This window comes from Alnus glutinosa, chromosome 8 (genome assembly GCF_958979055.1).
Source record: "Alnus glutinosa chromosome 8, dhAlnGlut1.1, whole genome shotgun sequence".
Classification (NCBI taxonomy): domain Eukaryota; kingdom Viridiplantae; phylum Streptophyta; class Magnoliopsida; order Fagales; family Betulaceae; genus Alnus; species Alnus glutinosa.
Genome location: NC_084893.1, coordinates 13687117 through 13714547, shown reverse-complemented (window position 1 = coordinate 13714547; position 27431 = coordinate 13687117). Strand labels below are relative to the sequence as shown.

Below are 27431 nucleotides of genomic sequence, written 5' to 3'. Positions count from 1 at the left end.
CATTTGTGATTATCGACCCACCCTTGTTGGTAAAGTTAGATAATCACTCGACGTCTTTCCATTAAGCTTTATTTTCGAAATTGTCGGATAAATCGAGAAAGTTGGGAAAGTCGGTCGGGTAAAATCGGTACAGATGGGCTTTTTCCCAATTGGGCTTTTTCCAATTGGTCTTTTCTTTTTCTTTTTCTTTTTTTTTTTTAAAAAAAATTAGGCCTTTTAAATTGCCAAACTGGCCCACAATTCTACATGTCTAATTTTCAAATTGGACGTTGGATCCAACTTAACAACTTTCTAACTTTAAATCTTTGATCAGTTTGTAGGCTTTTTTTTTTTTTTTTTTTTTTTTTTTTTTTTTTAATAAAAATTTTTTATTGGTTCTTAATGAACGTAAATCATTTATAGTAAATGTAACCAAATTACCACATTCCAATAAACCCAACCAACATACCAACATTCAAGAGTTTCAACAACCAAACTACCACATGGTCCACATTCCAAATTTCCAATAAACTGAATAAAGTGAATGGAGTTACATACCAACATAACTTACATAAATACATAGCCACATTCCAAACAACTTTCTAATACTAAAAAATAAACCCAACATACCAACATAAGTTACATAACCACATTCCAAACAATTTTCTGATAATCACAATAAACCCAATATACCAGCATAACAACATTCCAAACTACTTTCTAATATCCAAATTGAAAAAAAAAAAAAAAATACATATATTAAACAACCCAGCAATAAACCTTAGAAGTTCAACCATTCAAGTGTTCAACACACAATACAAATTTAAAGGTCTAGCAAGCATAAAACTTAAAAGCAAGCAAACAAAAACATAATTCAAAAGGAAAGCAAAGCAAAACAATTCAACCCATTTTCAAACAAAATCAAAAGCAAACCAAAGCAAATTAAACGATTATAATCATTTCAAATCTCAAAATCAAGTATCATTGTATCAACCATTCCAAACTATGAGCCACATTGAACAAAAATTCATAAACCTTCAATTTGCATCCTTCAATAATAAAAAAAACCAACACATAAACATAGTTAGATGTTAGTGATCAAATAAAAATAATAAAAGACCACATATAGAAGTAAATATCAAGTAAAATAATAATAGGATGCAAAAAACTTACCAAATACTTTCAACAGACATTCTTGACGAAGTACATCCCTTGAGCCTTACTCGTTGTCAAGTGTGATGGAATTAGACAAAATTTCTACCACAATGCAATTTTTAAAGTATTAGTAAAAATCATTCAATCAATTGAAACAAATAACAAATATTAGTATATTACCTAGGTCAAGCTTGTAGCTCTCTTCATCTTCAACACTAGACAAAAGCAAGTCCCTACCTTACTCGTCATGCTCACTCCAAGTAGATCTCAACCAATTCTGAGTACATATAAGAGCCTCCATTGTTTTTGGAGCTAAAGAACTCCGAAAACAATCTATGACGCGACCTCCAGTGCTAAATGCAGACTTAGAAGCAACGGTGGTAAGTGGAATAGCCAAGACATCTCACGCCATTCAGGAAAGAACTGAATACTTTGCTGAATTTACATTCCACCACATTAAGATATCAAAGCTTTGACTTGGTATCTCAACATCCTCCACATAATATTTTTCTATCTCTATCCGAGCTAGCATCAAATTTATCCTTGCCCGAAATGTATGGAAGTCCGTCAAAGCATCTTTATTCAAGGCAGGATCATCAGAAGTACCACTATCCAATCCCACACCCAATGAGGTTGAAGTTGAGCAACTTCGACCTTCATTTGACATTTTTGCCCCACTAGGCCTACTTTCTCCATCATTCATAGCATAGTGACTATATAACTGTTCCAAAATAGTATTCAACTTGGAGACAATTGGGTCTGTTTTTGCTTCACCTATATTACACAATAACCAAAACTCAAATACTTCCATCTTGTAACAGGGATCAAGCACAGAAGCAATGAACAACAATGGATTAATTTTTTCAAAGTCTCCCCAATACTTATCATATTTTAATTTCATTTTGTAAGCCATGGCACTCAACATATCATCATCACTACCACAATTATAAACTTTCTGCAGTATAGGGAAATACTTGTTGGTAGCTGAGTACAAGGAACCCGATATCTGCACAGTCACATTATAAAACACTTTAAAAATTTTTATAAAGTGTCGAACATTAGCTCAGTCATCATCATTTGGAAGCCCCAACCCCTTTTTCTCTGGCCCATCATCACACAAATAAGTTACAAAATTTGAATCTTCGTCTATCATTAGATCAAATGCCCTTTCATATTTCACTGCCACCTTTAACATGGTATAAGTAGAGTTCCATCTAGTGGGAACATCAAGAGTCAAGGAAGCATTACACGCAATTGTTTTTCTTTCCGCACAAGACTTGAATTGGGCCAATTTATGAGGGGGTCCCTTCATGTACTTCACCATATTTCAGACCTTTACTATTGAATCATCTATATCCTTCAAACCCTCATGCACAATAAGATCGAGAATATGGGCACAACACCTAACATGAATAAACTCGTGGCGACAAAGAACATCATTATTACCCAAATTTCTTTTTTTGAAAAAATCAATTGCGTTATCATTAGCGCTTGCATTGTCAACGGATATTGTCAAAAACCTTCCAATTCCCCAATCTACCAAACATTGCTCTACTTCCCTTGCAATTGTTTGCCCCTTGTGATCCGACACTTGGAGAAATGACTATATCCTTTTGTGATATTTCCAAGATTGGTCAATGAAATGGCCAGTGATTTCATATTCTGAATTGAAGTCCATGTGTCAGTGGTCAAACAAACCCTTTGCCAGTCATCAAAAACTCAGTCTTTATTGTATTCTTAAGATTTATAAACATCTTGACACAATCTTTCATCATTGTATACTGGGAAGGAAACTTAAATCTAGGCTCAAGAACACTAAACAATTTCCTAAACCCCATCCTTTCCATAGTCGAAAAAGGCATCTCATAAAAAATGATCATCTCACAGAGTGTATCCCTAATGAGTTTTTCAGAATACTTGGCAATCATTAGATTCTTACTACCCTAAGTCTACCCAAATGCAAAAGTAAACTTAGTTTGAGAGCTATCTTGGTTAGAATTTAAACTCCTGTACTTTTGGCAAGTCTTGACATGATATAACATGTTAAAGGTCCCATAATTTTTTGCATGACACATATACAGAGACTCACAATAGTTACAACGTGCCACAGGATTTTCTCCAGGACTATTTAAATCTATAGTGAAATGCTCCCAAACTATAGATGGCTTTGCCACTTTTCTAGTTTTTTTCTTCTTAGAATCAGTATCAGTTTCATAGAATCAGTAGATCTATCAGTTTCCATCTCATCAGAATCATCATCCTCATCCATATCTACCCCACCCATCAAATTATCAATAGGAGATGGTGGATACTGATAACAAGAAGCAGTGGTTGATGCAGAAGATGTAGGTGTACCTACTGGTGGTGGTGGTGTAGGTGTGCCTATCGGACCAAGAGTTGGTGTACCTACTTGTGGTGGTGGTGGTGTAGGTGTAGGACTATTAGGTGTAAGACCTTTAGGTGTACCTATACCACTACCACCTTTAGCTTTAAGTGTAACTTTAGGTGTACCACTAGTACTACCACCTTTAGAACCACTAGTAGGTGTAGCAGTAGGTCGATCCATTTGAAAAAATGACAACAAAATGCAACACTTGAAAACACTAAAAACACCCCAAAAAAAAAAAAAAAAAATACTTAAAGGACCCAAAAAAGAAAAACTTGGACCAGTAACATCATTAACATAATTAACATGAAAATATCATACCAGTTCTTTTTTTTGTATGACTTAAAACTTTTATAACCTTCTCAACCAAAACATCATTCCAGTAAAAATTGGAACACATCCAAACTAATTACAACAACCAGTTTAAGCAGCATTGCAGCAAGTAGAACAACAATGAAAGCTGTAAAACAAGCATACAACACTATCTAAACACCAGTACAGGAAATGTAACAACATAACCACTGCTACATTCTAGCAGAACAAGCAACACCTATAGTTTACAATAATACAATCAAGACACATCATTACAACAAAAAATACAACAAATGATGCATCAACACAGCAGAATCTTCGTAAATATCATATCAGTTCTGATGTGGTCTTTTGTTTACCAAAATATATCAATAATAAATAACCACTCGCAATAGAACGAATCCTTGAAGGGCAGGGCTATATTGAGGGTGTCGAACCTCAAGGACTACGTAGGTGTTGCTATCAAGTTTTTCAAGATTAAATATAACTTAATTTAAAATATGTTTGATTTGATTTTGTTTATAACTAAGTTAAATGCATAAACTTAAAGACATAAAAATAAAGATTAGAGTGATGAGAGAAAGAATAGGGAATTGATTTCACCACACATTGCATAACAATAGTCAATTATATAAAAAGGGAAATTCATACTATGCATGATATAGGGCTCGTCTCACTCGAGTAGTCAAGAAATTACCTCTAAAGAATAAGTATAATCCATCTTCGGTTGGCACGGACCGTCCACCTAACCACTAAGATGCAGTATGACCCGTCTTCCCTAGGTATGGATTAGCTACGTCTTTAATAGAATACACACAAGTAACGGAATGGTATAATCTATCTTCGGTTGGTATGAATTGTCTACCTAAATTACACTAAACTAGGGTGTAGTACAATCTGTCTTCCCTTGGCATGGTCTATCTAACCCTCTTGATCATATATCAATTAAAACCGTTGTAAAACTATCATTCACATAATCACAGAAAATATGAAGGATTGAGTTCAATCAATATAAAAGACTTTCTAAGACAAGATAAGAAATTCATAATGATTGAATATAAAAATTAAGATCAATTTTCACAGTTATAATACCATCATGCATATAGAAAATCTCAAATTAAAATACAATTAAATCATTGTTACTTGGAAAGGGCTACATCAACACCCTATTAGGAATTTAGCTGCTCATCGTGGTGCTGGGATGGCTTCTTGCCATGTTCTTCTCCTCTTCAACTTGTCAAGCCTCCAAGAAGAATTTTCTGTCTAAAGCTAAGCACAAGCACCCTTCTCTTGAAGCTTAAGGGTATATTTATAGAGATTAGGAGAGGCCTAAAAGCCCAAGAAATTCAAGAAAAATCAGAACTTAGTCTCTTAGTCCAAGTAAGAAATTGAAACTTCAATCCAAGTAGGAAAAGAATTTCAAATTCGTCAAGATTTGCGGTTAACTTGTCAAGCTTCCAAGAAGAATTTTTTGTCTAAAGCTAAGCACAAACACCCTTCTCTTGAAGCTTAAGGGTATATTTATAGAGATTAGGAGAGGCCTTAATGCCCAAGGAATTCAAGAAAAATCAGAACTTAGTCTCTTAGTCCAAGTAAGAGATTGAAACTTCAATCCAAGTAGGAAAAGAATTCCAAATTCGTCCAGATTTGCGGTCTTTTATTGCAGGGCGATTTTGACATAGTAATCGTCCAAATTAGGGAAAAACTATTGTTGACATATTTGTTGTATTTTGTATAAGCTTTCGAACACCACCAATTTCATTGCAATCCGATATCTAAGCCAAAAGTTATGATCAAAACACTAAGACATGTGCAGAATCCAAATTTGGATCCAATCCAATTTTGACTCTTATTGGAGAAATTCCGATTTAATCCTTCACTTGATTTGATTAAACTTAACTACATCATATAGGTTTTCTATTATAATTGGTTAAGCTTACCTATATCTTCTAGGCCTTCTCAAAGTGTGTTTTTAGCCCAAAATCAATGGAATTAATTGCATCTTTATTTACAACCTGAAAACAATAAAACAACACAAAATCAAACAAATAACAATGCTAAGGAATTAACATATGCAAGTTAAGGGACTTGAATGTGCAACATTCGACGCTTATCACACCCCCAAACTTACATATTCCTAGTCCCTTAGCAATACAAAACAAGAAATAAAACTGAAAAACAACAAGATAAATCATTCTTTGGTGGGATGTACGATTGCATTTAGCGGATGCAACAAGCCTTTTAAACTCCTAGGACACTCTAGTGGACGAGTGAAGTCTCGTAAGCGTTTGCTAGGAATGATACCCACAAACATTGTTCCTACCATGTTATCTCCAAAAATGTAGCATCATAAAAATAATGGTTCTCATTCATTGGCAAGCTTAACAAAATAAACTCCATCTTCACAATTTCAGGGAATAAAAAATTAAGCTACTAACATGGCATTATGAGATATCACAAGATTCAACTAGTGTAAAGTGAACTTAACAAAATCATGAGGTTTCAAAACTAATCTCAATCATAAATGGTTCAACACTCAAAATTCGTTGGACTCCTCATTTGATAAAACAACCAAGGCATATATATATATATATATTTATTATTATTATTATTATTATTTTATATATAGGCAGGTTGTGTAATGCTTAGCTCTCTTAAGCTTTCTAATTAACCCATGTAACAAGTGTTACGTCAATGACTCCCAAACCAGATGATTTTAGGGCACTAGGTGTAAAACACCCTAAAGACTTACTATTCGAGTAAAAAAGGCTACGAAGCTAAACTTAGCCATTTTATCAATCAAAGCAAACTTTCACTTTTTAACGTGAATACTCAATGCTTAATGAGGCAAGAGGTCCGGTTACTTAGCGAAAAGCTCAAAGTGATCAATATTATTATTATTATTCCATTTTTTTTTAATTTTTTTTAATGCCAAGGTTATTCCTCCAACAAATTACCCAACTGCATCCAAGATATTGATAACAGACATAACTGATTTCATACCCCATAGACTACGTGCTAGTGTGCTTGTGAGAATCAAATTGAAACAAGTAATATCTCATGTTGCCAAAGAAAATAACAAAACTCAAATTCCCTAGTCAAGTGATCATGTGTTCTTCATGTTAAGCTCACCAATGAAATACAAATCAAAATTTAAGTTCAACCAATTTCTACATAGCAAAATATTGGACAATGTTTATTTTTTTTATACCCCCAAACTTGAATCACACATTGTCCCCAATGTATGTATAGAACTGAACATAATAGTAAGAGGATAGGAATACCTGCATGAGTAGATGTGGGGCATATCATACTCACAAACTTGATTGCAAAAACACATATCCTGAAAAAGAGAGTGATATTCCAACCAAATACTAGTCAAGTGCAACACATTGTTGTAAAAATATAAACCAAGAATGAAACAACAATGGAGAAAATAAACCTGGAAGGAAATCATGTACCCTGACCTAATGGAGGACTCGAGCGCACATGGCCTGTGCTTGAACCTATGAAGCTGACTCATTTAGTCAAAATATGTGGGATCTGCCAAGCCAACAGAATCCACATGCTTGATGCCCTCAGTGCTCTCTGATCCTTAAGTTTAAATTTGAAGCAGCAATCTTTTCTTCTATTGGACCAAAGAGAATAAATTTTACCTATAGAAAGGTAATTTCGAATGTTCGCATATTGAGGTAGATCCTTTTGAATATTCTCAAACAGTTTCTCATCCGGAAGGGAATCATGAATTGGAGTAAAATGAGGAGAATACTCAAGGAAGTTTTCTACCTTGATGGTCTCATAAGCAATAGGGGCTCGGGGTTCATATGGCGTCTCGAGAATAAGAGTGGATGATGAAGGAACCTCAGTGCTCACTTCCTCGCCTTTTGCCCGATGTAGAGCTTGTGGGGCCTCAATTTGCTCCTCTTTCCTCTCTTCCATGTGAGTTTCGACCACTTCTCTATTCTTCATTGTGGCAATGGCTTGCTCATGATAAGAAGTACTCTCATCCACTATGTAGTGTCCATCAAGATTGGCCTTTCATTGATTTTGAAGCTCTTCTTCTTCTCTATTGAGGTGGTTCATGATTTGTTCAAAGTGAGCTTCCATCTTGGCGTCTATCTCGGCGAAGAATTGAGGGGTATATTTTTCCTCTTGAGACTTCATAATCTGATTCTGAGAGTCTATTATTTGATCCATCTTGCTCATAAATTTTAACATCTGATCTTGAAAGTCAGAACTCATCGGAGGAGGTGGTTCAGCCTTAGACTATTGCTGTGGAGTTGCTTGATATTGAGGGGAATATGATTGATCATTGAACTGCGGATATGCTTGATGGTATAGTTCATGAAATTGTGGAGCATAATTTTTAGGAGCTTGAGCTTGCCACGAGATATTAGACTGGTTACTCCATGCCGGGTTATAGGAATCAGAGTAAGGGTCATTCCTCAGTCTAGAGAACTGTGTGTTCATATGCTCATAAGAATAGTTAGAAAATTGCCCTGCAGTAGGACAAACTTTAACATGGTGATAAGGACTAAGCAATATGAACATGGTCCATGGGGTGTTGGAATGCCTCCCCACATGAAAAAAATTGATAAAAAAAAAAAATAAAAATAAAATAAAAACAAAAATTGAAAGCAAAAAAATAAAAAATAAAATAAAATAGAAAAGAATCAAGTTAAATTCAATATTTAAAACTTAATAACATAACCGTTTGCAGTCCCCGGCAACGGCCCCAAAAATTGATGTGATCTTTTGTTTACCAAAATATATCAATAATAAATAACCACTCGCAATAGAACGAATCCTTAAAGGATGGGGCTATATTGAGGGTGTCGAACCTCAAGGACTACATAGGTGTTGCTATCAAATTTTTCAAGATTGAATATAACTTAATTTAAACTATGTTTGATTTGATTTTGTTTATAACTAAGTTAAATGCATAAACTTAAAGACATAAAAATAAAGCTTAGAATGATGAGAGGAAAAAGGAGATTGATTTCACCACTTACCACTCACCGCATAACAATGGTCAATTATACATTAAAAAGGGAAATTCATACTATGCATGATATATGGCTCGTCTCACTTGAGTAGTCAAGAAATTACCTCTAAAGAATAAGTATAATCCATCTTCGGTTGGTGCAGACCGTCCACCTAACCACTAAGATGCAGTACGACCCGTCTTCCCTAGGTATGGATTAGCTACGTCTTTAATAGGATATACACAATCAATGGAATAGTATAACCCATCTTCGGTTGATACGAACTGTCTACCTAAATTACACTAAACTAAGGTGCAGTACAATCCGTCTTTCCTTGGCATGACCTATCTAACCCTTTTGATCATATACCAATTAAAACCGTTGTATAACAATCATTCACATAATCACAGAAAATATGAAGGATTGAGTTCAATCAATATAAAAGACTTTCTAAGACAAGATAAGAAATTCATAATGATTGAATATAAACATTAAGATCAATTCTCACAGTTATACAACTATCATGCATATATAAAATCTCAAATTAAAATAAAATTAAATCATTGTTACTTGGAAAAGGCTACATTAATACCCTATTAGGAATTTAGCCGCTCATCGTGGTGTTGGGATGGCTTCTTGCCATGTTCTTCTCCTCTTCAACTTGTCAAGCCTCCAAGAAGAATTTTCTGTCTAAAGCTAAGCACAGACACCCTTCTCTTGAAGCTTAAGGGTCTATTTATAGAGATTAGGAGAGGCCTAAAAGCCCAAGGAATTCAAGAAAAATCATAATTTAATCTCTTAGTCCAAGTAAGAGATTGAAACTTCAATCCAAGTAGGAAAAGAATTCGTCCAGATTTTCGGTCTTTTATTGCAGGACGATTTTGACATGGTAAACATCCGAATTAGGGAAAAGCTATGTCTGACATATTTGTTTCATTTTTTATTAGATTTCTAATACCACTAATTTTATGGCAATCCGATATCTGATTCAAAAGTTATGATCAAAATACTAAGACATGTGCAGAATCAAATTTGAATCCAATCCCATTTTGACTCTTATTGGAGAAATTCCGATTTAATCCTTAACTTGATTTGATTAAACTTAAACACATCATATAGGTCTTTTATTATGATTGGTTAAGCTTACCAATATCTTGTAGGTCTTCTCAAAGTGTGCTTTTAGCCCAAAATTAATGGAATTAATTGCATCTTTATTTACAACATGAAAACAATAAAACAACACAAAATCAAACAAATAATAATGCTAAAGAATAAACATGTGCAAATTAAAGGGCTTGAATGTGCAACATTCGACGCTTATCAAGTTCAACATTCAAGAACTAGTATAAATGTATTATAGTAAATTACCACTTAGTAGCACAGTTGAGTAGTGCACCACCAGATCCGAACAACAACCGAAAAAAGCACTGTGACTGTGAAAAACAAAACGGATTTGTTAAACCAAACATTAACGAATCACAAATGCAACCAAACATTAACAACTACTGAAAAAATCTAACAAATAAAACAAACTAACCTCGGGGCCTTGAGAAATTGGACGAGTTGAACACGGGGGAGGGGGGGGGGGGGTTACACCGTGAGTCCGTGACAAGTGCAACGAGACTCCACAACACCGAACATGAGAGTGGGATTGTGAGAGAGAGGACGCCGAATGGGAGAAGGGACGACTGGCGAACGGGCTAGGGTTTTCGGGTTTGGGGAGACAACGCCGTGGGTTTGAGGGTCGAGTGGAGTGGAGTGATTCGAGGGTTTCCTGTTTCCACAAAATTAGATTATATAGGTTCTTCAAAACAACGTCATTTTGGATCCTAATTAAAACGACGCCGTTTTAATTTATACACAAAACGACGTTGTTTAGACAAGGGCAAAACGAAGTCATTTATATAAAGCGCTAGACGGCATCGTTTCACTTGGTCGGGTCGGCTACCGACGAAAAGTCAGTTATTTCAAAATTTTTCAATTTTTTTTTCTTCCAAATTTCAATTAAATATTTAAGCGGTAGGCGGTCAAAGTCGGTTCGGTGATGGTCGGCGGATAATCGATAGTTGGTAATCGGATAATTTGCCCACCCCTAATTAGCAAGCTTAAAAAGATAAAATCTATCTTCAAAACTATTAGGAATTCCAAAGTCTAATTCACTTACAAATGACTTACCGAGGTGCCACAAATTCAAATTGGTCTCAAAATTTACTTGGGTCCCCATCGCATGGAACAACCAAGGCATAACAATAAGAGCATTAAAGACATGATGATATTATATATATATATATATATATATATATATTTCTCTTTTATTAGGTTGTGCAATACTTAGCTCACTTAAGCTTTCTAATTGACCCATATATCGAGTGTTAGGCCAATGAAGCTTTAGGACAGTAGTTGTAAAATACCCATATGAGCTTACTAACTTGAGTAAAAAAAACTACGAAGCTATATTTAGCCATATCATCAACCAATCCAAACTTCATACCTTTTGACTTGAACACTCAATGCTTAATGAGGCAAGACATCTAGTTACTCAATGAAAAATTCAATTCATTTTTTTTTTCATCAAGATTGCTATAGCATGCCAAGTTTATTTATCTAACAAGTCACCCAACTTCACTCAAGACATTGAAAACAAACACAATGAGTTTCATATGTCATACCTCACAAACTATGTGCTAGTGTGCTCGTGGTAAATTCAAAATGAAACATGTGAAAACTCATTTGCCAAAAGTAAGTGACAAGACTTAGATTCCCTAATGAAATGATCATGTGTTCAAACAGTTTTAAGCTCGCCAATGAAATGCAAATCACAGTTAAACATCAACCCAATTCTCAGAAATAACATGATCATGCATTCACAATATGTACAACAGGACAACAAAATATTTTATCAGTTTATCAATATGAAACACTTAATGAGTGGTTTTCTATCCCTTTCGCCTTGATTCTTTGATAGAATATTGGTTTGAGAAGAGTTGTGATTCTATTGTTGATTGCTATTGTGAACCCTGTAACGCCCAGTAATTTCAAGCTCTTAAGAAATCATTGATATTGTTGAGGAGACAATATCCACATGTTTTTATAAGCAAACCTAAAATTGTTTTGAAAAAAATTAAAAGATCAAAACCTAAAAACCCTTAAAAACCTAAAAGTAACATTTAAGCTTTAAACTTTGATTAAACCGAAAACAGGTCAAACAGACTCAGATTTAGATAATTCAAAAATCATTGTGCTTACAAAAGAAAGATCTACCATGTGGCAAAATTTAGTAAAAAGTCCACCAGTTGACTTTTTGACCCGAGCCTAAATAACCCAACTGTCGATATTAAACGAAAAACTGTCAAGAAAAATATCTCCATGCTTCTAGAAACATTTATGTATAAAAAACAAGAGTAATGATGAAATGATAGGATATCTCAAGAGTAATCATGACAAGAAAGAAAAATCAATAAAGCAAGTGTGAACGCAGAAAGTGGATAAAAGATATTTTGGCTTTATAGACAGAAACTTTGACTTGATTGAAACTAAGTCAAAACGAACTCGAAATGGGATGAACCAAAAAGATAAAATGTTTGTCATGAAGTCCTCTATCTACCCTCAAAATTTCATGTCAATCGGAGTAGGTTTGACCATCGAAATAATTCTCGGAGTAGGCTTCCCTCTAGTTGGACGAAAATTCTAAAATCCAAATTTGCAAGACATTATCCAATAACCTAATTATTTTATTACATTTTGGACCTAAATACCCCTGCTTTCCTCCTATAAATAAGCATGAAAGGCCCTTTGTTTTTCCACACAAATCCTAGACAACTTTCAAGAAAGCTTTTGCTTTGGTTTTTTCTCCTTTTTTCTCTCCTTCTACCACACAACCACTTTGGTGTTCTTGAAGTTATTTTTCTCTCCAAATCAAATTGGTGAGTAAATCTTGACACCTCTTCCTTACTATTTGATTTCATTTGTATTTATTAGTACGGAGTTGGTTTAACAACCCCCGTATTTATTTACTTGTTTATTTATTGCGTTACTACGGAGTTGGTTTAACAACCCCCGTATTTATTTACTTGTTTATTTATTGTGTTACTACGGAGTTGGTTTAACAACCCCCGTATTTATTTTAACAACCCCCGTATTTATTTACTTGTTTATTTATTGCATTACTACGCAGTTGGTTTAACAACCCCCGTATTTATTTACTTGTTTATTTATTGCGTTACTATGGAGTTGGTTTAACAACCCCCGTATTCATTTACTTTAAAATGCAATCCTACAAAGTGGCTGTGTCGCTAATTTCCCTATCCCTTTACATAAAAATGTTATCCTGTTATGATTCATGTTTAAGTGTTATATTACCAAGAGCATTATGCTGTGTTTCGGTGCTTAAGCATGAAACGTTGTAATATTTTCTCATGAATCGTTGTAGGATTCATGTTGAAGTAATTACCTTTTAATTGATAACTAAAAACGATGAGTAAAGTGATGTAAAAATATACACATTTTTAATATTGGAAAAAGGATTGATGTATATATCATCTTCTTTTTATATATTTGTTACAAAAAAAGAGCTAAGAAACTACACCAAGAAGAGTAAGTATGGATGTACTTACTGAGGAATGATTCTATGTTTCATTAGGACTGTGTGGTGTGTGTTCATTGCATGTGGTTGTTCACGCATTGCATGTTGTGTCCAATTAATATAACGACTGATGAGATGGCCATCAACAAGCTGATGTAGTAGCAAGTGGAAGGAAGGCTAGTAAGTGGATCCAGGGGGTTCACAGTGACCCATGGTGAGTCCAAAGTCCTAATATATAACTAATGCTGGGACCGGTAGGATTCTAGTGCCAACAGGTAAGACTTTAAGTGTGAGGCGAAGGACATGAACGGGTTTGGATACGTAAGAACGAGAGGTCTGACGTAAGATGATCATAAAACACAAACTAAATGGTTACTACGATGCATATTCGTACAACTCTTGCATTTATATTATTTATGAACTGTTATTAATCTGATGGTAACTTAGATATGAAAATGGATGACTCACTTGTTTGTCTATGTAAATATGATGACGTCATATTTGCATAGTTACTGATGCAGATCTGGAGAATGAAGGCATGGACCCATATGCCAGTTTTGATGGTTTTTGAAACCATCAACGAACTATCATGTGCTAACTTCGAAATTACTAGTTGCGCTTATATGTGTTTTGTTTTATGGCATGTAAATATTTATAACAATGTCATGTTCGACATGTTTTATGTTATATGATTATGTACCGCCTGTGGCACTAATTTTGATGCACCTAGTGTGCATATGGCATGTAAAGATAAACCTAAGTAACTTTTAATAAATATATCGAGGTATTTCAGTCAGTTCTAATGTGTTATGCTATCAATTCCCAAGTCTTTAGAAGAAAAAAAAATATATTCCACTGCGAGAGTTTATATCTGATGTAGTAATGTCACGTGGAAACCGGAGGTTTCTGCTTACGAATTTGCAGGCTCAAATTCGGGGCGTTAGAGTATGGTATTAGAGCAGTTCACTCAGGTGACCATTGGAATTGACCTACGTAGAAACTAGAGCATAACCAAGAGCTACTTTTAATAAATGGTTTTATAAACCGCATAAAAGATTTCGTTTGAAGAATGTAGTGTTGAGTCGGGAATAATAGTAAATGAATAATTTTAGAACTGTAGAAGCGTCAGTTTTGTTTAATATGCTATGTACCCTGAGTAAAATAAAAACTTTTGTGTGTAATATCTCTTTGTAAGTATTAGAGAATGGTAGGCTTATAAAGCTAATCAATATGTATCTATGTGATTAAATGTATTGTGTAGTATTTAAGTTAATTATTATTTTGGTGATTAACTTGATGCGATGATACAGAATTAGGGCACCTCGACGTTACCCTGTCCGTAATGAAAACTACGGAAACCATCGTCATGACAACCGTGATGACGAATTCCCACCTCCACCTCCACCATTTAATGATGGAGTGAATCCGGCCTTAGCTCAATTTATGGTTGAAACTACAAGGCAGTTTGCCGAAGTAGTGGCAAGAATTCCACATCCTGCTGGCCAATTGGAACAGGTAGGTTGCTCTCTACGCGATTTTGCTAGCCAGCAATTTCGTCTATTTGATGGAACACAGGGAACGTTAGTAGCTGAAGCCTGGATTACGGATATCCAGCTATTGCATGAGACACTAGGCTGTACTGATGAGCAAAAGGTTAGGTATACAGGACTAAGGATAACTGATGAAGCTGCAAGATGGTGGAAGTCTAAGAAAGGACTCTTAGGAATAGAGTTGGGACGTGGAGTTGCTATCCCTTGGGATAGGTTTGTGGAAGAATTCAATGGGTGCTTCTTTCTGTGGGCACAAAGGCAGATGCGGGCCATCGAATTCCAGAATCTGGTACAAGGCGCTATGATGGTAGAGCAATATTCCTCTAGGTTTATTGAACTAGCAAGGTTTGGCCTCAACCTAATCCCGGATGAAGAATCAAAGGCAAAACGTTTCGAAAATGGCCTTAATCCTCGTATTTAGGAAAGAGTCATGTGCCACGAAATCAGAGACTTTGTCAAACTGGTCGATATAGCATAAGTTGCTGAAAGTGGAATGCGCGAATCATCCGCCGCTTACGAACTAAAGAGGCGAGCGTCGCAGGTGACATACCCATCCAAACGACCTGCCCAAGCGAGGGTCTTGATGAGTCACAAATATTGTGTATTTGGACCCCTCAATTTACATTAGTTAAACCTTTAGTTTTGTTATTTTCTAATGTCTTGTGCGAATTTTAGTGTTTAAGTGTTTTTTAGGTCATTGGAAGAAAATAACGGTATTTATGAAGGAATTGCAAAGAAATGGGATTAAGTCCCAATTACGGATGTGAACTTGGCAACCAAAAGTAGTGTATGTGGAGGTGAAATCCAGAATTTTCTTTGGGCTATAGCAATTCGTGAAACAAAAAGGGACTTAATTGAAGCACAAGGAAATGCATGCTTGCACCTCCAAAACCCATGCACTGAATTGCACACTTGTCTTGCACTTATTTGAGTGCTGCTGGAAAAGTCTCTCCTTCCAAAACAATGCAGCACATACACGTGAAGGACAGTTTCTCCAAGGACAGCATGCACCATTCCCCAAGCTGGACAGCAGCTCACCTTCAATGAAGAAGCCAGCCAGCATGGGTAGCACTCAAGGAACACATGCGGAAAGGCACCGAATCACTAAGTGATTCTCTCCAGCAAAAGCTGCTGGACAGCAGCTCCAAAGCTGTTGAATAGCAGCTTGGCACCTCTCCCTCTTGTCTCCCTTGCGTGTCCCCTCTTTCAGAGCTAGCAGTAGGCCAGCAGCAACTCCCAAGCTGCTGGACAGCAGCATTGTACGCAGCACCCATCAATTCAACCACTACACTCCTCTCCATGCAGCAACTCCCAAGAGGACAGAACCAAAAACCTGCATACACGTTATTCTCGCTGGCAGCAGTGATCCATGTGACTTTCCAACACCTGCTTATGCACGTGAAGGGCAGCACCAAGGACAGCAACATGGAATGGAAAAGCTGGAGCTGCTGGACAGCAGCACACCATCTCCACACGGCAGTCTCCAAGGACAGCATGCACACATCTTCAAGGCAGGGACAGCACCTCAACCCTCTTCCACGCCAGCTCCTGCAGCTCCTGAAAGGGACAGCACCTGCTGGACAACACGCCACCTGCAGCAGCTCCTGCGCTCCTGAAAGGGACAGCACCTGTTGGACAACCCTCTTCCACGCCACCTGCAGCAGCTCCAAGCTCCTAGGACAGCAGTCCACGTCAGGGCAGCAGGCACCAAGGACAGCAAAGCAGCATGGGCTGCACGATTTTCCCCAAGCTGGCAGCAAAGACAAAAAGAAAGGGGAGAGCTTGCTCCATAAAACCCCATCCGGGAGGAAACAAAAAAAGGAGAAAACACTCAAAAAAAAAAAAATGTAGATTAGTTAGGAGTTTTAGTTTTTAGGTAGCTTAGTTTTAGGAAGCTCTTCACGTACAGTGAAGAGCTTCCCCTTTCTTTTTTTTTTAGTTTTCTTTCCTTTTCAATTTTTAGTTTTGTTTATAGATAGGTTTTGATAAACCCTATCCAAGTATCAATGGCTTAATCATGTTGTTCTTTGAGATATTTATTTTGGGCATTGATGATTGCATAGCTATGAGAATTACAAATTTCGTAATTGTTTTTAATGCTAAATACAATCATGAAGAAATGCTTATCTTGTCTATGAGAAAGCTTATCATTTTGATTGTACTCAAATTATATTTGTCATCTAAAAGATGATAAGTGTAATGGTTATGCAATGGTATTCTTTGAACATGCAACAATAGGTTTTGATAGTTCATGCCTAGGATAGACAAATGATGCTGCACCCTAGCTTAGGTAGATGATTTGTACTAATCTTAGGATGGGCTACACTTAATCATTGTTTGTTTGTAACTAAGTTAACAAGTTTGATAGTCCATGCCTTGGATAGATGGATGGTGCTGCACCCTAGCTTAGGTAGACGATCCGTACTAATCTTAGGATGGGTTATGCTTATTTTTAATGATGGTATTTTCTTGACACTTTGTTGTGTGATTGACAACCACACATGGGTAATATCATGACTAGAATGAACGTCCCATGTTAACATGATAGCTATTGGTACAAGGTTAGCGGTAAAATCAAACCCCTATTTCTTATTTCATTAAGTTCAACTTTAATTTACTTTTTATCATTTAATTTCTGTCATTAGTTTACAAATTGAAAATCACAAAAGCATCATTTCTCTAAAGGGATAAATTAGGACCGATTTTATTAAAGCTTGCTGCATGCAACCAATACATTCCTTGTGGATCGACACCCTCAATATAGACACCATCCTACAACGATCTGTTCTATTGCGAGTGGTATTATTATTGAAGTAAAAAAAAAAACCACATCAGGTCTATACCTTAACTCCGGTTGAGGTAGATGAAGAAGAAAAATGAGGTGTTAACGATGTTGTGACAGGTACCATCTTTTTGTTTGGTATCCTTGCGTGTACTCTTTTGATTCAGGAGCTACACATTTATTCATTTCTGAAGCATACATTAAATTACGTCACGTTAGCACACGACCTTTAGTACAAAATCTTACGGTTGAAACCCCGAGAGGAAAGAAAGTCGTATGCGATAAAATGGTAGAAGAACTGTCCAATCAATATAAAAGGAAGGAACCTACCCATCAATCTATCAGTGTTTAAATCTCTAGGATATGATGTAATCTTAGGCATGGATTGGTTATCAAAGTATTATGCGAGTATAAACTGTAGAGAGAAGGTAGTTGTTTTTCAATTACCAGGTGTTGAAAGATTTAAATTCAACGGATCTTGTACGCGAGCCACTCCACCGCTACTTTCCGCAATACAAGCTACAAGGAATATACGACAAGGATCATCAGCGTTCTTAGCTTATGTGACGGCAAAACCAGAAGCTGAGCGTACGTTGGAAGATATTCCAGTGGCGTGCGATTACCCAGACATGTTTGCCGAGGTTGTGACAGGATTGCCACTTGATCGTGAGATTGAGTTTACCATTGACTTGATCCCGGGAACTCAACCCATTCACAAAGAACCTTATCGCATGGCGCCCGCAGAGTTGAAAGAGCTGAAGAAACAACTCCAAGAACTTTTGGACAGAGGATTCATACGCCCAAGCATATCACCGTGGGGAGCACCGGTATTGTTTGTCAAGAAGAAAGATGGGACTATACGACTATGCATAGACTACTGGGAGCTAAACCGTGTTACCATAAAGAATAAATATCCTTTACCAAGGATTGACGACTTGTTCGACCAATTGAAGGAAGCCAAGGTATTCTCAAAAATCGACCTTTGATTGGGATACAATCAACTTAAGGTAAAGGAAGAAGATGTGCAAAAGACGGCAATTCGAACGAGGTATGGTCATTACAAATTTCGTGTCATGCCTTTTGGGGTGACTAACGCACTGTCGGTATTTATGGATCTAATGAATCGTGTTTTCCATATGTACCTCGATTTGTTCGTAGTTGTGTTTATTGATGATATTTTAATTTACTCGACTAATCATCAAGAGCACGGAGAGCATTTGAAAATAGTACTAAATGTTCTAAGGGAAAAGCAGTTATTTGCCAAACTCAAGAAGTGCGAATTTTGGATGGAGAAAGTTTCATTCTTAGGGCACGTTATCTCAAAAGATGGAATAGCAGTTGATCCTAGCAAAGTTGAGGCTGTCGTCAACTGGGAGCGGCCAACCAACGTCCATGAAATCCGCAGCTTTCTTGGATTGGCAGGTTACTACCGAAGATTTGTAGAAGGTTTTTCCAATCTTTCCGGCCCTTTGACCACCCTCACTAAAAAGAATGCTCATTTTCAATGGAACGATAAGTGCGAAGCAAGCTTTCAAGAGCTGAAAAAGAGGTTAGTAACTGCACCTGTCCTTGTACTGCCAAGAGAGTCTGAGAAATTCGTAGTTTTTAGTGATGCCTCTCTTAAAGGACTAGGGTACGTACTCATACAGCAAGATAAAGTTATAGCTTACGCCTCTAGACAGTTGAAGGACCACAAGAGAAACTATCCTACTCATGACCTTGAACTAGCTGCTGTAGTTTTTGCTTTAAAAATTTGGAGACATTATCTTTTTCGTGAGAAGGTAGAAATTTATACTGATCATCAAAGTCTAAAATATATCTTCTGGCAAAAAGAATTGAATATGAGGCAGCGTAGGTGGTTAGAATTGTTAAAAGACTACGACTGCTATATTCTATACCATCCAGGGAAAGCAAATGTAGTTGCAGACGCTTTGAGTAGGAAATCGCAGGGTGCATCAACGAACTCAACGCCTACCCCTAATCAACTCGTCAAGCAATTGGGAATGATCCAGCTGGATGTGGCGCCAAGCGTGAAGGGTGCCGTCCTAGCAGCAACTGATGGAGAAGACAAGCCAGGGTAAAGCTCCAAGTTTCTATTTCACAGAAGATGACCTTTTAAGGACAGGTGATGCCAGAACTGTTATACCCAATGATGCAGAATTGAGAAGAGACATACTCAACGAAGCACATAAAACTAGGTACACTGTACACCCGGGAAGCATGAAAATGTACCAGGATTTGAAAAAGGGATTTTGGAGGTAGGGAATGAAGCATGATATCGTAGAATATGTAGCACAATGCCCCACTTGTCAGCAAGTGAAGGCAGAACACCAAAGACCAGCCGGTCCACTCCAACCTCTCAACGTGCCAAAATGGAAATGGGATCAAATTACAATGGACTTCGTTGTAGGTTTGCCAAAAACACTCAATGGGCATGATGCTATTTGGGTTGTTATTGACAGACTTACGAAAAGTGCTCATTTCACCCCTATCAAAATTACCGACCCTGTTCCTAAGCTGGCAGAATTATATGTAAGAGAGATTGTCAGACTACATGGAATACCTGCTTCTATTGTATCTGACCGTGATGCGCGATTCACCTCTTGTTTTTGGCAATGTTTACAACATGCAATGGGGACAAAACTAACTCTTAGCACGGCATACCATCCTCAAACCGATGGCCAATCGGAAAGAACCATTCAAATTTTGGAAGATATGTTGAGACTTTGCGTATTGGACTTTAAAGGTAAATGGATTCAATATTTACCGTTAGTTGAGTTCGCCTATAACAATAGTTTTCAGGCAACTATTGGAATGGCTCCATACGAAGCGCTCTATGGATGGAAATGCAGATCACCACTATATTGGGATGAAGTTGGGGAAAGACAGCTAGTAGGACTGGAGATAATCCAGGATACTAAAGACAAGATTACCCTAATTCGAAAGCGGATGCTGGCCGCACAGAGTCACCAAAAGAGTTATGCTGATACACGACGACTCAAGCTAGAATTCGAAGTTGGTGACCAAGTATTCCTGAAGGTATCACCAATGAAGGGAGTCATGCGGTTTGGTAAAAAGGGAAAGCTAAGTCCAAGGTATGTCCGTCCCTTTTTAGTGACGGAGGTCGTAGGTCCAGTCGCCTATAGAGTTGAATTACCATCTAACCTAGCTGGTGTACATGACGTATTCCACATTTCCACGCTACGAAAATACGTGCACGACCCGTTACACGTGATAGACTTTGAACCCTTACAAGTTCAAGCTGATTTGAAATATGAAGAGAAGCCGGTGCAGATCTTGGATCGAAAAGTACAACAACTGAGGACAAAGACAATACCACAAGTAAAAGTTCTATGGCAGAACCATGAAGTAGAAGAAGCTTCTTGGGAGTTAGAACAAAAGATAAGGAGCAAATACCCGTACCTATTCCCATGAGCCACTTTGAAGTAGGTATGTTTAATACTTTCGTGATTTATGACGTAGTATTTTTAATTAAATAACTTTTACGGTAGTAATTGTTTTTAAAATAGTTTGCGAGTAATAGCTGTGAATACATACTATAGTCGGTATGTCGAGCACATAAATAGATCATGGTACTATATAAAACCAAATACCCAGGTAAAGATAGTATGATTTGAAAAACATTATTTTCTTACATCCTTTTTGATAATTGTCAAATATCATGGAGTTAACATAAAGTTGAAAACTTTGTACATCAAACCATACCACAAGATCAACCACAGAAAGAGATACCTCAGTCCTCCACTAAGCCATGTCTCAGTGACTTTGAAGATGATTAAGGTAAGTAACATCTCTGCTTGAAATTTTTTCTTACTTAGTGTAAATTTTTTTTCTTTTGGCATAACTTAGTTTACAAATTTCGGGGACGAAATTCCGATAAGGTGGGTAGGATGTAACGCTCAGTAATTTCAAGCTCTTAAGAAATCATTGATATTGTTGAGGAGACAATATCCACATGTTTTTATAAGCAAACCTAAAGTTGTTTTGAAAAAAATTAAAAGAACAAAACCTAAAAACCCTTAAAAACCTAAAAGTAACATTTAAGCTTTAAACTTTGATTAAACCGAAAACAGGTCAAACAGACTCAGATTTAGATAATTTAAAAACCATTGTGCTTACAAAAGAAAGATCTACCACGTGGCAAAAGTTAGTAAAAAGTCCACCAGTTGACTTTTTGACCCGAGCCTAAATAACCCAACTGTCGATATTAAACGAAAAACAGTCAAGAAAAATATCTCCATGCTTCTAGAAACATTTATATATAAAAAAAAAGAGTAATGATGAAAGGATAGGATATCTCAAGTGTAATCATGACAAGAAAGAAAAATCAATAAAGCAAGTGTGAACGCAAAAAGTGGATAAAAGATATTTTGGCTTTATAGACAGAAACTTTGACTTGATTGAAACTAAGTCAAAACGAACTAGAAATGGGACAAACCAAAAAGTTAAAATGTTTTTCATGAAGTCCTCTATCTACCCTCAAAATTTCACGTCAATCGGAGGAGGTTTGACCATCGAAATAATTCTTGGAGTAGGCTGCCCTCTAGTTGGACGAAAATTCTAAAATCCAAATTTGCAAGACATTATTCAATAAGCTAATTATTTTATTACATTTTGGACCTAAATACCCCTACTTTCCTCCTATAAATAAGCATCCAAGGCCCTTTGTTTTTCCACACAAATCCTAGACAACTTTCAAGAAAGCTTTTGCTTTGGTTTTTTCTCCCTTTTTCTCTCCTTCTACCACACAACCACTTTGGTGTTCTTGAAGTTATTTTTCTCTCCAAATCAAATTGGTGAGTAAATCCTGACACCTCTTCCTTACTATTTGATATCAATTGTATTTATTACTACGGAGTTGGTTTAACAACCCCCGTATTTATTTACTTGTTTATTTATTGCGTTACTACGGAGTTGGTTTAAGAACCCCCGTATTTATTTACTTGTTTATTTATTGCATTACTACGGAGTTGGTTTAACAACCCCCGTATTTATTTACTTGTTTATTTATTTCGTTACTACGGAGTTGGTTTAACAACCCCCGAATTTATTAACTTGTTTATTTATTGTATTACTACGGAGTTGGTTTAACAACCCCCGTATTTATTTACTTGTTTATTTATTGCGTTACTATGGAGTTGGTTTAACAACCCCCGTATTCATTTACTTTAAAATGCAATCCTACAAAGTGGCTGTGTCGCTAATTTCCCTATCCCTTTACATAAAAATATTATCCTGTTACGATTCATGTTTAAGTGTTATATTACCAAGAGCATTATGCTGTGTTTCGGTGCTTAAGCATGAAACGTTGTAATATTTTCTCATGAATCGTTGTAGGATTCATGTTGAAGTAATTACCTTTTAATTGATAACTAAAAACGATGAGTAAAGTGATGTAAAAATATACACATTTTTAATATTGGAAAAAGGACTGATGTATATATCATCTTCTTTTTATATATTTGTTACAGAAAAGGAGCTAAGAAACTACACCAAAGGAGAGTAAGTATGGATGTACTTATTGAGGAATGATTCTATATTTCATTAGGACTGTGTGGTGTGTGTTCATTGCATGTGGTTGTTCACGCATTGCATGTTGTGTCCAATTAATATAACGGCTGATGAGATAGCCATCAACAAGTTGATGTAGTAGCAAGTGGAAGGAAGGCTAGTCAGTGGATCCAGGGGGTTCATAGTGACCCATGGTGAGTCCAAAGTCCTAATATATAACTAATGCTGGGACCGGTAGGATTCCAGTGCAAACAGGTAAGACTTTAAGTGTGAGGCAAAGGACATGAACGGGTTTGGATACCTAAGAACGAGAAGTCTGAAGTAAGATGATCATAAAACACAAACTAAATGGTTACTACGATGCATATTCGTACAACTCTTGCATTTATGTTATTTATGAACTGTTATTAATCTGATGGTAACTTAGATATGAAAATGGGTGGCTCACTTATTTGTCTATGTAAATATGATGACGTCATATTTGTATAGTTACTGATGCAGATCTGGAGAATGAAGGCATGGACCCATATGCCAGTTTTGATAGTTTTTGAAACCATCAACGAACTATTATGTGCTAACTTAGAAATTACTAGTTGCGCTTATATGTGTTTTGTTTTATGGCATGTAAATATTTATAACAATGTCATGTTCGACATGTTTTATGTTATATGCTTATGTGCCGCCAGTGGCACTAATTTTGATGCACCTAGTGTGCATATGGCATGTAAAGATAAACCTAAGTAACTTTTAATAAATATATCGAGGTATTTCAGTCAGCTCTAATGTGTTATGCTATCAATTCCTAAGTCTTTAGAAGAAAAAAAAATATATTCCACTGCGAGAGTTTATCTCTGATGTAGTAGTAATGTCACGTGGAAATCGGAGGTTTCTGCTTACGAATTTGCAGGCTCAAATTCGGGGCGTTACAAACCCATTACGTCATCGTGCATCAAAGGGTTGGGGGAGTGAGTCTTCAACAGATTCTTCGATAATGTCTAGGAATATACACTCACTCGCATCTGGCGGATGTTGAAAGGCATTGAAGGTGTGCAACTTAACCTTCATATTCCCAAAAACTATCTTCATAACCCCGGTCCTATAGTTTATGCTTGCATTAGCCATAACTAAGAAAGGATGATCGAGGATAACGAGGATCAGCTTGTCAGGATTGGGGACATGTTTTGTAACGAGAACAATAAAGTCTACTGGGCTGTAGAACTTGTCCACCCTAATGATGACATCTTCAATGATCCCACGCAGTTTCTAGACAGATCGATCGGCAAGTTTCAAGATAATCATCGTGGGCTTCAATTCTCCTAAGCCAAGCTGCAAATATATCGAGTAGGGAAGCAAATTCACACTTGCTACCAAGTCGAGGAGGGCTTTCTCAATTTAATGGTCTCCTATAATGTAAGAAATGGTAGGAACACCAGGCTCCTTGAACTTTGGAGGAATATTGTGTTGGATAAGAGAGCTGACTTACTCGATGAGAAGGACTTTCTTAGGAATATGATTCTTAATTATGCATGTTAGTTTTTGTGTTGGCTGCATTCTATTGGACAAAATTACTTCTATGTAATGTTACTGCTTTCACAGGGATGCTGCTTTATCCAAAGTCTACTCTTCAGTTATGTTCTTCGAGAAGATTCTGTGAAGTTTTCAAGGATTTATTTCGGTTCCCTGTCAGCCATCCGGACGATGTGGTATTTCGTCCGGACGCTCATCAGTCTGCAACATCCGTCCGGATGACGAGATCTTTCTGTCTGGATGCCCATCAATGTCTAGATGCTTCGAACAGTTCAAGGTTGCATCCGTTCGGACGTAATGGCAAATCGTCCAGACGCTCTTTAGAGTTCGAGAAGATCCCAGTGTTCCAGCGCATCCGTCCGGACGACGTGGTTATACCGTCCAGACGCCATTTAGTGTTTGACAAGTATTAGGGTTTCTGCCTCAAGACACAGTTATGGGAAGACGGCTGCTATCGTCTGGACGATGTGTGTAACGCCCCGCTTTTACAAAAAGCGTAAGTGAAAATTTTTGAATTTTCACGTGACATTACTAACTTATCAGAGTTAAATATTGGCAACGGAATATATATAAATATAATACAGACTTAGGAATTAAGTAACACTTCAGAGCTTCTACTGAAATACCTCAAGATAGATATAATAAGTAAGTCAGCATAATTATACAAAGTAGTAGTAGTCATGCCTCACAGGGCATAAATAGTCATACAAGCCAAAATATCTAAGGTTTAATGACTACATAACAGCAGAATTATAAATATTGTCTTTAAACTAAGTTATTGAACTACAACATGGTAGTTCCCAAAAAGGGAGGCGGTCTCGCCTCAAAAACTAGTATCAGGAACCATCTAAGAGTCTGGATAGTCCTGATATTCTTCTTCTTCATATCCTGTATTATCACACAATACGGAGAGGAAAACAACAAAACAAAATACTAAAGTGAGTCCTCTGTTTTCAATATTGATATGATTACTGATTTATTTAAGTAAATGCAACACAATGCAATAATATAAAGTAATGACAGTTTTATTATAAAATGAATCATGAGCTTCTTGCATTCGATCTTATAGAGACGTAACTCAAACGCATAGATTCAAGGAAACGTAATTCCATTTAATAAAGTCTAGGAAACGTAATTCTTGTCTAACGTGCTATAGGAGACGTAACTCCCGCTTATCGAGTTATAGGAGACGTAACTCCCGTTTAGCGAGTTCTAAGGAGACGTCACTCCTCTAACAATTTATTATCTTTTTGGCACAGGCAGACGTCACTCCCTGTTCCGTAGGCAGACGTAACTCCCTACTTTGTTGTTTATTAATATTTTTGGATCAGGCAGACGTCACTCCCTGATCCGTTGGCAGACGTCACTCCCAACTTTAATATAAAATAACAAAATATGCAAAATCCACATGCGCAAACAATTAAATAAAACAGAAACCACAACATTATGGAAATTCAGCTTCATCCTCAGTAAGTAATAAATACTTACAGTTCTTTCTTTGCTTTAGAAAAGTGTTCACATAAATATTAGCTGCAGTATAATTTAATACCAATAATAGTGAATTAGTACAATTCACTTATAAACTTATATTAACACTATTTTTATTTTTAACCTTTTAAACCTTAACATAATTGCTAAAATCATTTAAACATAATAACAACATATAAAAAATGGTTTAATTATAATGCCACATATTCCATATGGGCATTATAACAACATTTATAAATAATGACCAAAATACCCTTTTGCATTTTTAAAATACTTATGAACATAAGAATCGTTTTACCAACACTTTTAATCATAAAAGCTATATATTTATATAACATAACCAATTCCAATTGAGCTGAGTAACAACATTAGTATTAGTAATGTCTAAAAATACTTTTAGAATATTGGGCGGCATAACGGCATAATTATGAATAATTCCCTTTATAAAATTGGCAGAACAACGACGCTTTTATAACTAATGCTTAAAAAAACCTCTTAAAACTTTTGACAGCATAACGGCACATTTAAGGAATACCCAATTGAATTTGGGCATCATAATGGCATATTTGGTAAATAAGTGATCAACTTTGAACATAAACACATAATGAACATAATCAAGCTTAAACTAATGAAATCAAAACTTAAAGCATAAAATCAATGAAATTGATGATTGGAAGTTTACCAAAAGACTTCCTAGAACACACTCCAAGCCTTGGACTACACAAAAGCACACAAAAGCACACTTTTCTCTCTCTTTGCCATGAGTGTGTGTGTGTGAAGCTTGATGGGTTTTTGAATCCTTCTTTAGTTCTATTTATAAGGGAATGAATGGCTAGGATCAAGTAGACACTTTTTGATCTAATGGATGGGAGTTAGCCTTATCCTCCAAGGCACATGGGTGTCATTATTACTAAGATAAATATCTACATGCATTTGCATTTCATATGAATTTGCATTTCTTGTGAATTTTGGCACATGGGTTTCATCAATACTTAAATCAAATAAAATCAAATAATATCTAATCTAATAAATTCTATTCTAACTAAATTTGACACCCCACAAAATATCTTAAAATCTCAATCATCACAAATCAAATAAAATCAAATCCAATTATAGCAAATATTTCTATCCTAACTAGATTTGGCACATGGGT

General features: G+C 36.3%; 1 protein-coding gene and 1 long non-coding RNA gene across 2 annotated transcripts; one reads left to right on the top strand and one right to left on the bottom strand.

Annotated features, from left to right (window-relative positions):
* Positions 1-13534: 13534 nt before the first annotated feature.
* LOC133876139 (uncharacterized) lies at positions 13535-15370 on the top strand. The gene is made up of 2 exons (XM_062314424.1): positions 13535-13554; positions 14710-15370. Exons 1-2 carry the CDS (start codon positions 13535-13537, stop codon positions 15368-15370), a joined length of 681 nt encoding a protein of 226 aa, XP_062170408.1.
* A 10032-nt stretch (positions 15371-25402) lies between these two features.
* Positions 25403-27053, bottom strand: LOC133874760 (uncharacterized). The gene is made up of 2 exons (XR_009901370.1): positions 26961-27053; positions 25403-25678 (listed from the first exon to the last, which is right to left on the bottom strand). It is a non-coding gene; the product is annotated as an uncharacterized LOC133874760 (long non-coding RNA).
* Positions 27054-27431: the final 378 nt, after the last annotated feature.